The sequence below is a fragment of the Entelurus aequoreus genome, linkage group LG20 (assembly GCF_033978785.1).
Source record: "Entelurus aequoreus isolate RoL-2023_Sb linkage group LG20, RoL_Eaeq_v1.1, whole genome shotgun sequence".
NCBI lineage: Eukaryota > Metazoa > Chordata > Actinopteri > Syngnathiformes > Syngnathidae > Entelurus > Entelurus aequoreus.
The window spans coordinates 10,584,829-10,605,739 of NC_084750.1; the positions used below are offsets into that span (position 1 = coordinate 10,584,829).

General features: G+C 32.8%; 1 protein-coding gene across 2 annotated transcripts in view; it reads right to left on the reverse strand.

Moving 5' to 3' along the window:
* The window catches only part of LOC133635910 (KH domain-containing, RNA-binding, signal transduction-associated protein 3-like), a 340,548-nt gene that overhangs the window by 294,399 nt on the left and 25,238 nt on the right, over positions 1-20,911 (reverse strand). For both annotated transcript variants that reach the window (XM_062029365.1, XM_062029366.1), the window contains exon 2: positions 3,299-3,449. In XM_062029365.1, the coding sequence (XP_061885349.1) occupies positions 3,299-3,392 (94 nt within the window). In that variant the 5' untranslated portion in view covers positions 3,393-3,449. The remainder of the gene's footprint in view (positions 1-3,298; positions 3,450-20,911) is intronic.

Here is a 20,911-nt window from a genome sequence, read left to right on the forward strand (position 1 = left end):
TTGAAAATAGAACAAATGTACTTGTAGGTTTTGTTTTTATCTATTAGGAGCACACACACACTGTACAGTATATGGATGTCAATATACAGTACATAGATGTAAATATACAGTATATGGATGTCAATATACAGTACATAGATGTAAATATACAGAATATAGATGTCAATATACTGTATATAGATGTCAATATACAGTATATAGATGTCAATATACAGTACATAGAGGTAAATATACAGTATATGTCAATATACAGTTTATAGATGTCAATATACAGTTTATAGATGTCAATATACAGCATATAGATGTCAATATACTGTATATAGATGTCAATATACAGTACATAGAGGTAAATATACAGTATATAGATGTCAATATACAGTTTATAGATGTCAATATACAGTATATATATGTAAATATACAGCATATAGATGTCAATATACAGTATATAGAGGTCAATATACAGTACATAGATGTCAATATACAGTACATAGAGGTAAATATACAGTATATGTCAATATACCGTTTATAGATGTCAATATACAGTTTATAGATGTCAATATACAGCATATAGATGTCAATATACAGAATATAGATGTCAATATACAGTTTATAGATGTCAATATACAGCATATAGCTGTCAATATACAGTATATATATGTAAATATACAGCATATAGATGTCAATATACAGTATATAGAGGTAAATATACAGTATATGTCAATATACAGTTTATAGATGTCAATATACAGCATATAGATGTCAATATACAGCATATAGATGTCAATATACAGTTTATAGATGTCAATATACAGCATATAGATGTCAATATACAGTTTATAGATGTCAATATACAGCATATAGATGTCAATATACAGAATATAGATGTCAATATACAGTTTATAGATGTCAATATACAGCATATAGCTGTCAATATACAGTATATATATGTAAATATACAGCATATAGATGTCAATATACAGTATATAGAGGTAAATATACAGTATATGTCAATATACAGTTTATAGATGTCAATATACAGCATATAGATGTCAATATACAGTTTATAGATGTCAATATACAGCATATAGATGTCAATATACAGTATATAAAGGTCAATATACAGTACATAGATGTAAATATACAGTATATAGAGGTCAATATACAGTATATAGAGGTACATATACAGTATATAGAGGTACATATACAGTACATAGAGGTACATATACAGTATATAGATGTCAATATACAGTACATAGAGATACATATACTGTATATTTACCTCTATATACTGTATATGTATCTCTATGTACTGTATATTGACATTTATATACTGTATATTTACCTATATATATATATATATATATATACAGTATATAAATGTCAATATACAGTACATAGAGATACATATACAGTATATAGAGGTAAATATACAGTATATGTATCTCTATGTACTGTATATTGACATTTATATACTGTATATTTACCTATATATATATATATATATATATACAGTATATAAATGTCAATATACAGTACATAGAGATACATATACAGTATATAGAGGTAAATATACAGTATATAGATGTCAATATATAGTACATAGTGGTAAATGATTGTTACAGTGTAATACTTATTGTTACCTGTGGTAATGCCACTATGATACAACATGTGTATTATAATCCTTGAACAAAGTGAGAGTGAAAGTCACGTGAATAATCACTGAATGGAGAACTGAGGGTGGGATTAAATAAATGATCTTCTTCCCACTCCCTTTCAGGCAAAACTGGACAATAATGCACTATATTATTTATATTATTGTGTTTTGTCAACTTGTACGTCTTTGTCATTGCCTGAAATAAATAAATAAATGAAAAATGAAAGGAAATGAATGTAAATATACAGTATATAGAGGTAAATATACAGTATAAAGATGCCAATATATAGTACATAGTGGTAAATATACAGTATATAGAGGTAAATATACAGTATATAGAGGTAAATATACAGTATATAGAGGTAAATATACAATATATAGAGGTAAATATACAGTATATAGAGGTAAATATACAATATATAGAGGTAAGTATACAGTATATAGAGGTAAATATACAGTATAAAGATGGCAATATATAGTACATAGTGGTAAATATACAGTATATAGAGGTAAATATACAGTATAAAGATGCCAATATATAGTACATAGTGGTAAATATACAGTATATAGAGGTAAATATACAGTATATAGATGTCAATATATAGTACATAGTGGTAAATATACAGTATATAGAGGTAAATATACAGTATATAGAGGTAAATATATAGTACATAGTGGTAAATATACAGTATATAGAGGTAAATATACCGTATAAAGATACCAATATATAGTACATAGTGGTAAATATACAGTATATAGAGGTAAATATACTGTATATAGAGGTAAGTATACAGTATAAAGATGTAAATATACAGTATATAGAGGTAAATATACAGTATAAAGATGCCAATATATAGTACATAGTGGTAAATATACAGTATATAGAGGTAAATATACAGTATAAAGATGCCAATATATAGTACATAGTGGTAAATATACAGTATATAGAGGTAAATATACAGTATAAAGATGCCAATATATAGTACATAGTGGTAAATATACAGTATATAGAGGTACATATACAGTATAAAGATGCCAATATATAGTACATAGTGGTAAATATACAGTATATAGAGGTAAATATACAGTATAAAGATGGCAATATATAGTACATAGTGGTAAATATACAGTATATAGAGGTAAATATACAGTATAAAGATGCCAATATATTGTACATAGTGGTAAATATACAGTATGTAGAGGTAAGTATACAGTATAAAGATGTCAATATACAGTACATAGAGGTAAATATACGGTAACGGCTCATATACTGTACACGCCTCACACAGTAGGAATCAAACATTCTATGATGATTCTGCTTTTTACTGCTTTTCAAGCAGCTTTGATATCACACAACAATATTTATAAGATAAAAACAGTTTAGAAAGAGACAAAATATTACCAAAATATTATTTTTTTTGTAAGTTCAGACCACAAAGTATTGAAATAAATGCGTGGTGTGGATTAATATATTTGTATTATTATTTTGACATCATATCAACTAAAGTTTGAAGATTGAATCTATTTCAAAAAAAGTTATTTAATAAGAAGCCACAAGTGCCAAACAATAATGTTGGTGTCGGGGTGAAATATGCAATGCGTGCTGCAGTCTAGTGCAGGTGTACCTAATGTAGTGTCCCTCACCTTGCTCCAGAAGCCGCATGGAGTGCCGGAAAGCCGGCTGCAGCGTGCTTTTCTCCGCCAGCAGCTCCGGCAAGTACTGGTCGCTGCTGCCCATCCCGTCCTGCTCCCGGCTCGCTCTCCCAGCAACGTGCGCTTCGAGGGGAAGCGAAAACTAACAACAAAAAAACAAACAACAAAAAAAATCAAAACTTGAATAAAGGATGTTCGAGCTGCTGTCCAAGAGAAGACAACAACAACAACAAAATGTTTCAGGCGACAAGAATATTTGTCCAATGGAAGCTGAAATGTTTGCTTGAATACATCCGAGGCATGAGTTACTCCAGGCCGGGCTCCCCTCCTCTTCTCTGGGCTAACACTCTGCCAGCATCCCGCTCTCCTAAGCGCCGCCGCGGGGAGGCAAGCTGCCTTCTGATTGGTCCGCGTGGGCGTGGAGGGGCGGGGCTAAAACGGGGGGGGGAACTGTCCGCGGTGCTGAATCAGTCATATATGATCATGTTATGGATATATCCATCATAACGCATATTGTATTCATCATTTCAATATTTGATATGTTACATGTTGACATGATGCACCTGTACACTACCTGCACACACCTGTGCCGTCTTCTGTAATATGTTACATGTTGACATTATGCACAAAAAAAGGTAAACATGCAAGGAGCTAGCCGCTACACAACAGCTAAGCACACACTAGCACACATGCTAGACATAGGTAATAATCATTGAACAATACAAAACAGCACATGTGTCAATATAAACAAGTATTAAATAATCATAGTTGCATATTACTTACACGTACAAAGTCTCCAAGGCAGAAGCTAGGTAAAGTATCCAGGAACAAACGTGTCCGCGTCATTCAGTGTGCCGCGTCATGAATTATTGTGACCACTTGGTGTCGCTAGAAACAATAATCAGGTCATTTACTAAATGTAAACATGCCAGGCTATAGGCCACTAGGAGATAGCAGCTACGCAACAGCTAAGCACACACTAGCACACATGCTAGACATAGGTAATAATATAAACATACAATACAATATAAACAAGTATTAAATAATTAAAGTTGTATATTACTTGCACATACAAAGTCTCCAAGGCAGAACAACAAAACAAGACAGTAACAAACGTGTCCGCATCATTCAACTTACTGTCATGAGCCTAACTTCATGAATTATTGTGACCATTAAGTGTCGCCAAAAACAATAATCAGGTCATTTACAAAATGTAAACATGCCAGGCTATAGGCCACTAGGAGATAGAAGCTACGCAACAGCTAAGCACACACTAGCACACATGCTAGACATAGGTAATAATCATTGAACAATACAAAACAGCACATGTGTCAAAATAAACATGTATTAAATAATCATAGTTGCATATTACTTACACATACAAAGTCTCCAAGGCAGAAGCTAGTTAAAGTATCCAGGAACAAACGTGTCCGCGTCATTCAACGTGTCGCGTCATGAATTATTGTGACCACTAGGTGTCGCTAAAAACAATAATCAGGTCATTTACTAAATTTAAACATGCTAGGCTATAGGCCACTAGGAGATAGAAGCTACGCAACAGCTAAGCACACACTAGCACACATGCTAGACATAGGTAATAATCATTGAACAATACAAAACAGCACGTGTCAAAATAAACATGTATTAAATAATCATAGTTGCATATTACTTACACATACAAAGTCTCCAAGACAGAAGGTATTTAAAGTAGCCAGGAACAAACGTGTCCGCGTCATTCAACGTGCTGCATCATGAATTATTGTGACCACTTGGTGTCGCTAAAAACAATAATCAGGTAATTTACTAAATGTAAACATGCAAGGCTATAGGCTACTAGGAGATAGAAGCTACGCAACAGCTAAGCACACACTAGCACACATGCTAGACGTAGGTAATAATCATTGAACAATACAAAACAGCACATGTGTCAAAATAAACATGTATTAAATAATCATAGTTGCATATTACTTACATATACAAAGTCTCCAAGGCAGAAGGTAATTCAAGTATCCAGGAACAAACGTGTCCGCGTCATTCAACGTGCTGCGTCATGAATTACTGTGACCACTTGGTGTCGCTAGAAACAATAATCAGGTCATTTACAAAATGTAAACATGCCAGGCTATAGGCCACTAGGAGATAGAAGCTACGCAACAGCTAAGCACACACTAGCACACATGCTAGACATAGGTAATAATCATTGAACAATACAAAACAGCACATGTGTCAAAATAAACATGTATTAAATAATCATAGTTGCATATTACTTACATATACAAAGTCTCCAAGGCAGAAGGTAATTAAAGTATCCAGGAACAAACGTGTCCACGTCATTCAACATGCTGCATCATGAATTACTGTGACCACTTGGTGTCGCTAAAAACAATAATCAGGTCATTTACTAAATGTAAACATGCTACACTCTAGGCTACTAGGAGATAGAAGCTACGCAACAGCTAAGCACACACTAGCACACATGCTAGACATAGGTAATAATATAAACATACAATACAATATAAACAAGTATTAAATAATTATAGTTGTATATTACTTACACACACAAAGTCTCCAAGGCAGAACAACAAAACAAGACAGTAACAAACGTGTCCGCATCATTCAACTTACTGTCATGAGCCTAACTTCATGAATTATTGTGACCACTAAGTGTCGCCAAAAACAATAATCAGGTCATTTACAAAATGTAAACATGCCAGGCTATAGGTCACTAGGAGATAGAAGCTACACAACAGCTAAGCACACACTAGCACACATGCTAGACATAGGTACTAATCATTGAACAATACAAAACAGCACATGTGTCAAAATAAACAAGTATTAAATAATCATAGTTGCATATTACTTACACGTACAAAGTCTCCAAGGCAGAAGCTAGTTAAAGTATCCAGGAACAAACGTGTCCGCGTCATTCAACGTGCTGCATCGTGAATTACTGTGACCACTTGGTGTCGCTAAAAACAATAATCAGGTCATTTACTAAATGTAAACATGCTACACTCAAGGCTACTAGGAGATAGAAGCTACACAACAGCTAAGCACACAATAGCACACATGCTAGACATAGGTAATAATATAAACATACAATACAATATAAACAAGTATTAAATAATTAAAGTTGTATATTACTTGCACATACAAAGTCTCCAAGGCAGAACAACAAAACAAGACAGTAACAAACGTGTCCGCATCATTCAACTTACTGTCATGAGCCTAACTTCATGAATTATTGTGACCACTAAGTGTCGCTAAAAACAATAATCAGGTCATTTACTAAATGTAAACATGCCAGGCTATAGGCCACTAGGAGATAGAAGCTACACAACAGCTAAGCACACACTAGCACACATGCTAGACATAGGTAATAATCATTGAACAATACAAAACAGCACATGTGTCAATATAAACAAGTATTAAATAATCATAGTTGCATATTACTTACATATACAAAGTCTCCAAGGCAGAAGGTAATTAAAGTATCCAGGAACAAACGTGTCCGCGTCATTCAACATGCTGCGTCATGAATTACTGTGACCACTTGGTGTCGCTAGAAACAATAATCAGGTCATTTACTAAATGTAAACATGCCAGGCTATAGGCTACTAGGAGATAGAAGCTACACAACAGCTAAGCACACAATAGCACACATGCTAGACATAGGTAATAATATAAACATACAATACAATATAGACAAGTATTAAATAATTATAGTTGTATATTACTTGCACATACAAAGTCTCCAAGGCAGAACAACAAAACAAGACAGTAACAAATGTGTCCGCATCATTCAACTTACTGTCACGAGCCTAACTTCATGAATTGTCTCACTCGGTGTCACCGAAAAAACAACTACCGCTCCACTTCAACTTAAAGACAGCGTACGGTCATTCCAGGCGGTTAATAACAAACCAGTTATTGTTTTTCCTACCTGTCTTTAACATGTACTTTAACTGTACTTACTGTATGTGCCTCATGTACTGTACATACTGTATGTGCCTCATGTACTGTACATACTGTATGTGCTTCATGTACTGTACTTACTGTATGTGCCTCATGTACTGTACTTACTGTATGTGCCTCATGTACTGTACATACTGTATGTGCCTCATGTACTGTACTTACTGTATGTGCTTCATGTACTGTACATACTGTATGTGCCTCATGTACTATGTACTCTACAGTATTTACTGTATGTGCTTCATGTACTGTATGTACTGTACAGTAAGTATTGTATTTACTGTATGTACTTCATGTACTGTACATACTTAATGTGCTTCATGTAATTTGCACTCTACCGTATGTACAGTATTTACTGTATGTGATTCATGTACTGTATGTACTGTACAGTAGATACTGTATGTACAGTACAGTAAGTACTGTATGTACTGTTACAGTGAATACATTAAGTACAATATTTACTGTATGCACTGTACAGTAAGTACTGTATATACAGTACAGTAAGTACAGTATGTACAGTACAGTGTTTATGACATGTACAGTAAGTACTGTATGTGCTGTACATTAAGTACTGTATACACTGTACAGTAAGTACTGTATGTACAGTACAGTAAGTATTGTACAGTAAGTACAATATTTACTATATGCACTTTAAGTAAATCGACAAGAAAAAAATCTCCTGTCACAAATAGACAATCTTTGACTCATGTCTTTTAAGCAAATCATTAAACACAATAAAACACTTCTGTCACATATAGACAATCTTTGACTACTGTTTTTAAAGTAAATCGTCAAACACAATTTCGAAAAACTGACATATATAGACAATCTTTGGCTACTGTTTTTCAGTAAATCGACCAAAAAAACTCCTGTTACAAATAGACAATCTTTGACTCGTCTTTTAAAGCAAATCATTAAACACAATAAAAGACTTCTGTCACATATAGACAATCTTTGACTCATGTTTTTAAAGCAAATCATTAAACACAATAAAAGACTTCTGTCACATATAGACAATCTTTGACTACTGTTTTTAAAGTTAATCGTCAAACACAATTTTAAAAAAACTGACATATATAGACAATCTTTGGCTACTGTTTTTAAGTAAATCGACAATAAAATAAACTGTCACAAATAGACAATCTTTGACTCATGTCTTTTAAGCAAATCATTAAACACAATAAAACACTTCTGTCACAAATAGACAATCTTTGACTCATGTCTTTTAAGCAAATCATTAAACACAATAAAAGACTTCTGTCACATGTCACTTATAGACAATCTTTGACTCATGCTTTTAAAGTAAATCGTCAAACACAATTTAAAAAAACTGACATATAGACAATCTTTGGCTACTATTTTTAAGTAAATCGACCAAAAAAAACTCCTGTCACATATAGACAATCTTTGACTCATGTCTTTTAAGCAAATCATTAAACACAATAAAACACTTCTGTCACATATAGACAATCTTTGACTACTGTTTTTAAAGCAAATCATTAAACACAATAAAATACTTCTGTCACATATAAACAATCTTTGACTCAGGTCTTTTAAGCAAATCATTAAACACAATAAAACACTTCTGTCACATATAGACAATCTTTGACTACTGTTTTTAAAGCAAATCATTAAACACGATAAAATACTTCTGTCACATATAGACAATCTTCGACTCATGCTTTTAAGCAAATCATTAAACACAATAATACACTTCTGCCACATATAGACAATCTTTGACTACTGTTTTTAAGTAAACCGACAATAAATAAAAAACTCCTGTCACAAATAGACAATCTTTGACTCATGTCTTTTAAGCAAATCATTAAACACAATAATACACTTCTGTCACATATAGACAATCTTTGACTACTGTTTTTAAAGGAAATCGTCAAACACAATTTAAAAAAACTGACATGTATAGACAATCTTTGGCTACTGTTTTTAAGTAAATCGACAATAAAAAAAACTCCTGTCACAAATAGACAATCTTTGACTCATGTCTTTTAAGCAAATCATTAAACACAATAAAAGACTTCTGTCACATGTCACATATAGACAATCTTTGACTACTGTTTTTAAAGTAAATCGTCAAACACAATTTAAAAAAACTGACATATATAGACAATCTTTGGCTACTGTTTTTAAGTAAATCGACAATAAAAAAAAACTCCTGTCACAAATAGACACTCTTTGACTCATGTCTTTTAAGCAAATCATTAAACACAATAAAACACTCCTGCCACATATAGACAATCTTTGACTACTGTTTTTTAAGTAAATCGACAATAAAAAAACTGTCACATATAGACAATCTTTGACTCATGTCTTTTAAAGCAAATCATTAAACACAACAAAAGACTCCTGTCACATATAGACAATCTTTGACTCATGCTTTTAAAGCAAATCATTAAACACAATAAAACATTTCTGTCACTTATAGACAATCTTTGACTCATGTCTTTTAAGCAAATCATTAAACACAATAAAAGACTTCTGTCACATATAGACAATCTTTGACTCAAGTTTTTAAAGCAAATCGTCAAACACAATTTAAAAAAACTGACATATAGACAATCTTTGGCTACTGTTTTTAAGTAAATCGACAATAAAAAAAACTCCTGTCACAAATAGACAATCTTTGACTCATGTCTTTTAAGCAAATCATTAAACACAATAAAAGACTTCTGTCACATGTCACATATAGACAATCTTTGACTACTGTTTTTAAAGTAAATCGTCAAACACAATTTAAAAAAACTGACATATAGACAATCTTTGGCTACTGTTTTTAAGTAAATCGACAATAAAAAAAACTGTCACAAATAGACAATCTTTGACTCCTGTCTTTTAAGCAAATCATTAAACACAATAAAACACTTCTGTCACATATAGACAATCTTTGACTCATGTTTTTAAAGCAAATCATTAAACACAATAAAAGACTTCTGTCACATATAGACAATCTTTGGCTACTGTTTTTAAAGTAAATCGTCAAACACAATTTAAAAAAACTGACATATAGACAATCTTTGGCTACTGTTTTTAAGTAAATCGACAATAAAAAAAAACTGTCACAAATAGACAATCTTTGACTCCTGTCTTTTAAGCAAATCATTAAACACAATAAAACACTTCTGTCACATATAGACAATCTTTGACTACTGTTTTTAAAGCAAATCATTAAACACAATAAAAGACTTCTGTCACATATAGACAATCTTTGGCTACTGTTTTTAAAGTAAATCGTCAAACACAATTTTAAAAAACTGACATATATAGACAATCTTTGGCTACTGTTTTTAAGTAAATCGACAATAAAAAAAAACTCCTGTCACAAATAGACAATCTTTGACTCATGTCTTTTAAGCAAATCATTAAACACAATAAAACACTTCTGTCACATATAGACAATCTTTGACTACTGTTTTTAAAGTAAATCGTCAAACACAATTTAAAAAAACTGACATATAGACAATCTTTGGCTACTGTTTTTAAGTAAATCGACAATAAAAAAAACTGTCACATATAGACAATCTTTGACTCATGTCTTTTAAAGCAAATCATTAAACACAATAAAACACTTCTGTCACGTATAGACAATCTTTGACTACTCTTTTTAAAGTAAATCAATAAACACAATAATACACTTCTGTCACATATAGACAATCTTTGACTCATGCTTCTCTCCCATAGGCCCTGAACAACAAACAGCAAAGCGCTCCTGTCACACAGGATCTTTGACTACAGTATTACGCAGACCGCGGTCAATTATTAAACGCGGCAGGGCTCTCCTGTCATATAGAAGATCTTTGTCCAACAACATCATGTCTGACTAACTTTATTGACAAGTCCCTCAGTCCCTGACCTTGGGAGAATGTGTGTGTGCACAATCCCTGACCTTGGGAGAATGTGTGTGTGCACAATCCCTGACCTTGGGAGAATGTGTGTGTGCACAATCCCTGACCTTGGGAGAATGTGTGTGTGCACAGTCCCTGACCTTGAGAAAAAGCGTGTCTGAAAAAGATGTTGTGCAAACTCCAAGAGGGCTAAGAATGTTAGCGGAGGTTGGCCTCAGGTGGGCGATGACATCACCATTGAAGAGATTTCTATTTATACGGCGACATGTTGATGTGGGAGTTGTGCTGCAGAATATTCCAGAACAGCAAATATGTCCTCTAGAAGATGAAGAGTGATTCACTTTGTAATCTCCCCCATTAATCTGCATTATTATTATTTAGACACATGCTGGCCATCTGTTGCACACAACCATGCAACTCTAGTCTAGTCCCACACACAAAAGCAGCGGAGGAATGTTCTAGAAGGTGAATTTGCGGTGGGCCAGGCTCTGGGGTTCCTGTCGCTGTCCGGCTTGGCTGCGTGGGGGCATACAAACATACTGTATACACATACTGTACATATACATTCACTGTACAAACACACATATACACATACTGTACATATACATTCACTGTACAAACACACATATACACATACTGTACATATACATTCACTGTACAAACACACATATACACATACTGTACATATACATTCACTGTACAAACACACATATACACATACTGTACATATACATTCACTGTACAAACACACATATACACATACTGTACATATACATTCACTGTACAAACACACATATACACATACTGTACATATACATTCACTGTACAAGCACACACATACACATACTGTACATATACATTCACTGTACAAACACACATATACACATACTGTACATATACATTCGCTGTACACACATATACACATACTGTACATATACATTCACTGTACAAACACACATATACACATACTGTACATATACATTCACTGTACAAGTACACATATACACATACTGTACATATACATTCACTGTACAAGCACACATACACATACTGTACATATACATTCGCTGTACACACATATACACATACTGTACATATACATTCACTGTACAAACATACATATACACATACTGTACATATACAAGTACATATGCACACATACACTCATGCACATAATCAGGTTTCATCAAACATATATTAACGTTGTTGCCCTAGGGTAAACTGGGTATAACACATGGCACACTGACAAAGCTTAACCTATTGTTACTATAACAATCTACAAGGTTAAGGTTGCTTCTCTTTTTTCCCCTCCATTTTTCTGCATTCTTTCGTATCTCAAGTTATCATTACGTATATGTATTGTTGCATTTGAACAATTGTATTGTTGATAATAAAGGTAAAGTATTGGTATTGTTTATTATCAATAGCACTATTTCTATTGGTATTTGTATTGCTCCATTTTTAGTGTAATAATGCTCATTGTCATTTCTGTATTATTTTTTATTTTCGCTAACTGCTTATTTGCTATTACTTTTACTATCATATTTGTACATGTCGTATTTGCTGATGTTGCTCTGTTGTTGTTGTGTTTGTTGTTGTTGTTGTTTCTGTGTTTGCTGTTGTTGTTGTTGTCTCTCTGTCTAATCCCCCTCTTGTCCCCACAATTCCCCCCTCTGTCTTCCTTTTTCTCTCTTTCTATCCCCTCCTGCTCCGGCCCGGCTGCACCAAATGATAATATAAATACATTTAATAAAGTCAAAATACAAATAAGGCAACAAGAGAAGTATCCTACACTTCTCTTTTGTAAAGTCAATCTGAACAGCCGATATGGGCATCTACATCTACATCTACATCTACATCAACATCTACATCAACATCTACATCTACATCTACATCTACATCAACATCAACATCTACATCTACATCAACATAATTTACATCAACATCTACATCAACATCTACATCTACATCTACATCAACATCTACATCATCTACATCTACATCATCTACATCTACATCATCTACATCTACATCATCTACATCAACATCAACATCTACATCTACATCAACATCTACATCATCTACATCTACATCATCTACATCAACATCATCTACATCAACATCATCTACTACATCTACATCAACATCAACATCATCTACTACAACTACATCTACATCAACATCTACATCAACATCTACATCAACATCTACATCAACATCTACACCAACATCTACATCTACATCATCTACATCTACATCAACATCAACATCAACATCTACATCATCATCTACTACATTTACATCTACATCTACATCATCAACATCTACACCAACATCTACACCAACATATACACCAACATCAACATCTACATCATCTATATCTACATCTACATCTACATCAACATCTACATCAACATCTACATCTACATCAACATCTACATCAACATCTACATCTACATCAACATCTACATTTACATCTACATCTACATCATCTACATCAACATCTACATCAACATCTACATCAGCATCTACATCATCTACATCTACATCTACATCAACATCAACATCAACATCTACATCATCAACATCTACATCAACATCTACACCAACATCTACACCTACATCAACATCTACATCATCTACATCTACATCAACATCTACATCAACATCTACATCTACATCTACATCAACATCTACATCTACATCTACATCTACATCAACATCTACATCAACATCTACATCTACATCATCTACATCTACATCTACATCAACATCATCTACATCAACATCTACATCTACATCAACATCTACATCTACATGAACATCTACATCAACATCTACATCTACATCTACATCAACATCTACATCAACACCAACATCTACACCAACATCTACATCTACATCATCTACATCTACATCATCTACATCTACATCTACATCTACATCTACATCAACATCTACATCAACATCTACATCAACATCTACATCAACATCTACATCTACATCATCTACATCTACATCTACATCAACATCATCTACATCTACATCTACATCAACATCTACATCAACTACATCTACATCATCATCTACATCAACATCTACATCTACATCTACATCATCTACATCTACATCAACATCAACATCTACATCTACATCATCATCTACATCTACATCAACATCTACATCAACATCTACATCATCTACATCTACATCAACATCTACATCTACATCAACATCTACATCAACATCTACATCTACATCTACATCAACATCTACATCAACATCTACATCTACATCAACATCTACATCAACATCTACATCATCTACATCTACATCAACATCTACATCTACATCAACATCTACATCAACATCTACATCAACATCTACATCAACATCTACATCTACATCATCTACATCTACATCTACATCAACATCTACATCTACATCAACATCATCTACATCTACATCTACATCAACATCTACATCAACTACATCTACATCATCATCTACATCAACATCTACATCTACATCTACATCATCTACATCTACATCAACATCAACATCTACATCTACATCATCATCTACATCTACATCAACATCTACATCAACATCTACATCATCTACATCTACATCAACATCTACATCTACATCAACATCTACATCAACATCTACATCTACATCTACATCAACATCTACATCAACATCTACATCAACATCTACATCTACATCTACATCTACATCTACATCAACATCTACATCAACATCTACATCATCTACATCTACATCAACATCTACATCTACATCAACATCTACATCAACATCTACATCAACATCTACATCTACATCTACATCTACATCTACATCTACATCAACATCTACATCTACATCAACATCTACATCAACATCTACATCAACATCTACATCTACATCTACATCTACTATATGATTTGCCCGAGAAGCTGGGCAGGACATTTAAAAAAAAAAAAAAATAAATAAAATAAAATAAAAAAATAAAATGTTTTATTATTGTCCATCAACATATTGTGAACATGTCATGACGTCGTTATTAACCCTTCAACATATTGTGAACATGTCATGACGTCATTATTAACCCTTCAACATATTGTGAACATGTCATGACGTCGTTATTAACCCTTCAACATATTGTGAACATGTCATGACGTCATTATTAACCCTTCAACATATTGTGAACATGTCATGACGTCATTATTAACCCTTCAACATATTGTGAACATGTCATGACGTCATTATTAACCCTTCAACATATTGTGAACATGTCATGACGTCATTATTAACCCTTCAACATATTGCGAACATGTCATGACGTCATTATTAACCCTTCAACATATTGTGAACATGTCATGACGTCGTTATTAACCCTTCAACATATTGTGAACATGTCATGACGTCGTTATTAACCCTTCAACATATTGTGAACATGTCATGACGTCATTATTAACCCTTCAACATATTGTGAACATGTCATGACGTCGTTATTAACCCTTCAACATATTGTGAACATGTCATGACGTCATTATTAACCCTTCAACATATTGTGAACATGTCATGACGTCGTTATTAACCCTTCAACATATTGTGAACATGTCATGACGTCGTTATTAACCCTTCAACATATTGTGAACATGTCATGACGTCATTATTAACCCTTCAACATATTGTGAACATGTCATGACGTCGTTATTAACCCTTCAACATATTGTGAACATGTCATGACGTCATTATTAACCCTTCCACATATTGTGAACATGTCATGACGTCATTATTAACCCTTCCACAGCTGCAGAGTTATAAACTTGGTATAGATTTGTAGTTGTTTATGTTTTATGATGCAGAAAACAGAGAAATATGCAGCCTTTCCAAAAAGCAGCTGCAAAGTGAAATTGTTAAACACACACAAAAAAACTATTCTGTCACATAGACGATCTTTGACTACTGTTTTTAAAATAAATCATGAAGCACAATTTAAAAAAAACTCCTGTCACATATAGACAATCTTGGACTACTGTTTTTAAACTGTTAAACACACAAAAAAAACTATCCTGTCACATAGACAATCTTTGATTACTGTTTTTAAAATAAATCATGAAGCACAATTTTAAAAAAAACTCCTGTCACATATAGACAATCTTGGACTACTGTTTTTAAACTGTTAAACACACAAAAAAAACTATCCTGTCACATAGACAATCTTTGATTACTGTTTTTAAAATAGACCATTTAACACACACAAAAAAAACTTCTGCCACATATAGACAATCTTTGACTCCTGTTTTTAAAGTCATGAAGCACAATAAAAAAAACTATCTTGTCACAGACAATCTTTGACTTTAATAAACCGTTAAACACAATTTAAAAAAAACTCCTGTCACATATAGACAATTTTTGACCATTATTTTTAAAGTAAATTATAAAGGACAATAAAAAAAATTCCTGTCATATATAGACAATCTTTGACTTTGTTTTTAAAGTAAATCATAAAGGACAATAAAAAAAACTCCTGTCATATACAGACAATCTTTGACTATTGGTTTTAAAATAAATTGTTATGCACACAAAAAAACTATCCTGTCACAGTCAATCTTTGACTATTGTTTTTAAAATAAACCGTTAAACACAAACACAAAAAAACTATCCTGTCACATATACACAATCTTTGACTATTGTTTTTAAAGTAAATCATGAAGCACAATAAAAAAACTCCTGTCACATAGACAATCTTTGACTATTGTTTTTAAAATAAACCGTTAAACACAAACACAAATAAACTACCCTGTCACATAGACAATCTTTGACTATTGTTTTTAAAGTAAATCATGAAGCACAATAAAAAAAACTCCTGTCAGATATACACAATCTTTGACTACTGTTTTTAAAGTAAATCATGAAGCACAATAAAAAAAACTCCTGTCACATAGACAATCTTTGACTATTGTTTTTCAAATAAACCGTTAAACACAAACACAAATAAACTACCCTGTCACATAGACAATCTTTGACTATTGTTTTTAAAGTAAATCATGAAGCACAATAAATAAACTCCTGTCAGATATACACAATCTTTGACTACTGTTTTTAAAGTAAATCATGAAGCACAATAAAAAAAACTCCTGTCACATAGACAATCTTTGACTATTGTTTTTCAAATAAACCGTTAAACACAAACACAAATAAACTACCCTGTCACATAGACAATCTTTGACTATTGTTTTTAAAGTAAATCATACAGGACAATAAAAAAAACTCCTGTCATATATAGACAATCTTTGACTACTGTTTTTAAAATAAATTGTTATGCACACAAAAAAACTATCCTGTCACAGTCAATCTTTGACTATTGTTTTTAAAATAAACCATTAAACACACACACAAAAAAAACTTCTGTCACATATAGACAATCTTTGACTATTGTTTTTAAAGTAAATCATGAAGCACAATAAAAAAAAAAAATCTGTCATTTACACAATCTTTGACTATTGTTTTTTAAAGTAAACTGTTAAACACACAAAAAAAACTATCCTGTCACATAGACAATCTCTGATTACTGTTTTTAAAATAGACCATTTAACACACACAAAAAAAACTTCTGCCACAAATAGACAATCTTTGACTCCTGTTTTTAAAGTAAGTCATGAAGCACAATAAAAAAAAAAAACTCCTGTCATATACACAATCTTTCACTATTGTTTTTTAAAGTAAACTGTTAAACACACAAAAAAACTATCCTGTCACATAGACAATCTCTGATTACGGTTTTTAAAATAGACCATTTAACACACACAATAAAAAAAACTATCTTGTCACAGACAATCTTTGACTTTAATAAACCGTTAAACACAATTTTAAAAAAACTCCTGTCACATATAGACAATCTTTGACCATTTTTTAAAAAGTAAATCATACAGGACAATAAAAAAAACTCCTGTCATATATAGACAATCTTTGACTACTGTTTTTAAAATAAATTGTTATGCACACAAAAAAACTATCCTGTCACAGTCAATCTTTGACTATTGTTTTTTAAAAATAAAACATTAAACACACACAAAAAAAACTTCTGTCACATATAGACAATCTTTGACTATTGTTTTTGAAGTAAATCATGAAGCACAATATATAAAAAAAAACGTCATTTACACAATCTTTGACTATTGTTTTTTTAAAATAAACTGTTAAATACACAAAAACAACTATCCTGTCACATAGACAATCTTTGACTATTGTTTTTAAAATAGACCATTTGACACACACAAAAAAAACTTCTGCCACACATAGACAATCTTTGACTCCTGTTTTTAAAGTAAGTCATGAAGCACAATAAAAAAAACTATCTTGTCACAGACAATCTTTGACTCCTGTTTTTAAAATAAACCATTAAACACAATTTAAAAAAACTCCTGTCACATATAGACAATCTTTGACCATTATTTTTAAAGTAAATCATACAGGACAATAAAAAAAACTCCTGTCATATATAGACAATCTTTGACTACTGTTTTTAAAATAAATTGTTATGCACACAAAAAAACTATCCTGTCACAGTCAATCTTTGACTATTGTTTTTAAAATAAACCATTAAACACACACACAAAAAAAACTTCTGTCACATATAGACAATCTTTGACTATTGTTTTTAAAGTAAATCATGAAGCACAATAAAAAAAAAACTCATGTCATTTACACAATCTTTGACTATTGTTTTTAAAAGGCCTACTGAAAGCCACTACTAGCGACCACGCAGTCTGATAGTTTATATATCAATGATGACATCTTAACATTGCAACACATGCCAATACGGCCGGGTTAACTTATAAAGTGACATTTTAAATTTGCCGCTAAACTTCCGGTTCGAAACGCCTCTGAGGATGACGTATGCACGTGACGTAGCCCGGCGAACACGGGTATGCCTTCCACATTGAAGCCAATACGAAAAAGCTCTGTTTTCATTTCATAATTCCACAGTATTCTGGACATCTGTGTTCGTGAATCTGTTGCAATCATGTTCATTGCATTATGGAGAAGGAAGCTGAGCAAGCAAAGAAGAAAGTTGTCGGTGCGAAATGGACGTATTTTTCGAACGTAGTCAGCAACAACAGTACACAGCCGGCGCTTCTTTGTTTACATTCCCGAAAGATGCAGTCAAGATGGAAGAACTCGGATAACAGAGACTCTAACCAGGAGGACTTTTGACTTCGATACACAGACGCCTGTAGAGAACTGGGACAACACAGACTCTTACCAGGATTACTTTGATTTGGATGACAAAGACGCAGACGTGCTACTGTGAGTATGCAGCTTTGGCTTCTAAACATTTGATCGCTTGACCGTATGTGCGCAACTTTTTTTTGCGTATGTACGTAACTTTTTTAAAATATATAAGCTTTATGGACCTTGGGTTAGGTGAACGGTCTTTTGGGCTGAGTGATTGTGTGTGTTGATCAGGTGTTTGAATTGTATTGGCGTGTTCTATGGAGCTAGGAGCTAGCATAGGAGCTAGGAGCTAGCATAACACGTACCGTACCGCACGTGCGCGTCACGTACGTAACTTTTTAAAAATATATAAGCTTTATGAACCTTGGGTTAGGTGAACGGTCTTTTGGGCTGAGTGATTGTGTGTGTTGATCAGGTGTTTGAATTGTATTGGCGTGTTCTATGGAGCTAGGAGCTAGCAGAGGAGCTAGGAGCTAGCATAACAAACACCTAGGTGTTTTTATGCAGGATTAATTTGTGGCATATTAAATATAAGCCTGGTTGTGTTGTGGCTAATAGAGTATATATATGTCTTGTGTTTATTTACTGTTGTAGTCATTCCCAGCTGAATATCAGGTCACCCCCGGCTCTCACAGCATCTTCCCTATCTGAATAGCTTCAACTCCCCACTAGTCCTTCACTTGCACTTTACTCATCCACAAATCTTTCATCCTCGCTCAAATTAATGGGGAAATTGTCGCTTTCTCGGTCCGAATCTCTCTCACTTCATGCGGCCATCATTGTAAACAATAGGGAACTTTGCGTATATGTTCAACTGACTACGTCACGCTACTTCCGGTAGGGGCAAGCCTTTTTTTTATCAGATACCAAAAGTTGCAATCTTTATCGTCGTTGTTCTATACTAAATCCTTTCAGCAAAAATATGGCAATATCGCGAAATGATCAAGTATGACACATAGAATAGATCTGCTATCCCCATTTAAATAAACAAAATTCATTTCAGTAGGCCTTTAAAGTAAACTGTTAAACACACAAAAAAACATATCCTGTCACATAGACAATCTCTGATTACAGTTTTTAAAATAGACCATTTAACACACACAAAAAAAACTGCCACACATAGACAATCTTTGACTCCTGTTTTTAAAATAAACTGTTAAACACAATTAAAAAAAAGTCCTGTCACATATAGACAATCTTTGACCATTATTTTTAAAGTAAATTATAAAGGACAATAAAAAAAACTCCTGTCATATATAGACAATCTTTGACTATTGTTTTTAAAGTAAATTATAGAGGACAATAAGAAAAAACTCCTGTCATATGTAGACAATCTTTGACTATTGTTTTTAAAGTAAATCATAAAGGACAATAAAAAAAACTGTCATATGTAGACAATCTTTGACTGTTTTTAAAGTAAATCATGAAGCACAATAAAAAAAAAAAACTCCTGTCATTTACACAATCTTTTACTATTGTTTTTTAAAGTAAACTGTTAAACACAAAAAAAAACTATCCTGTC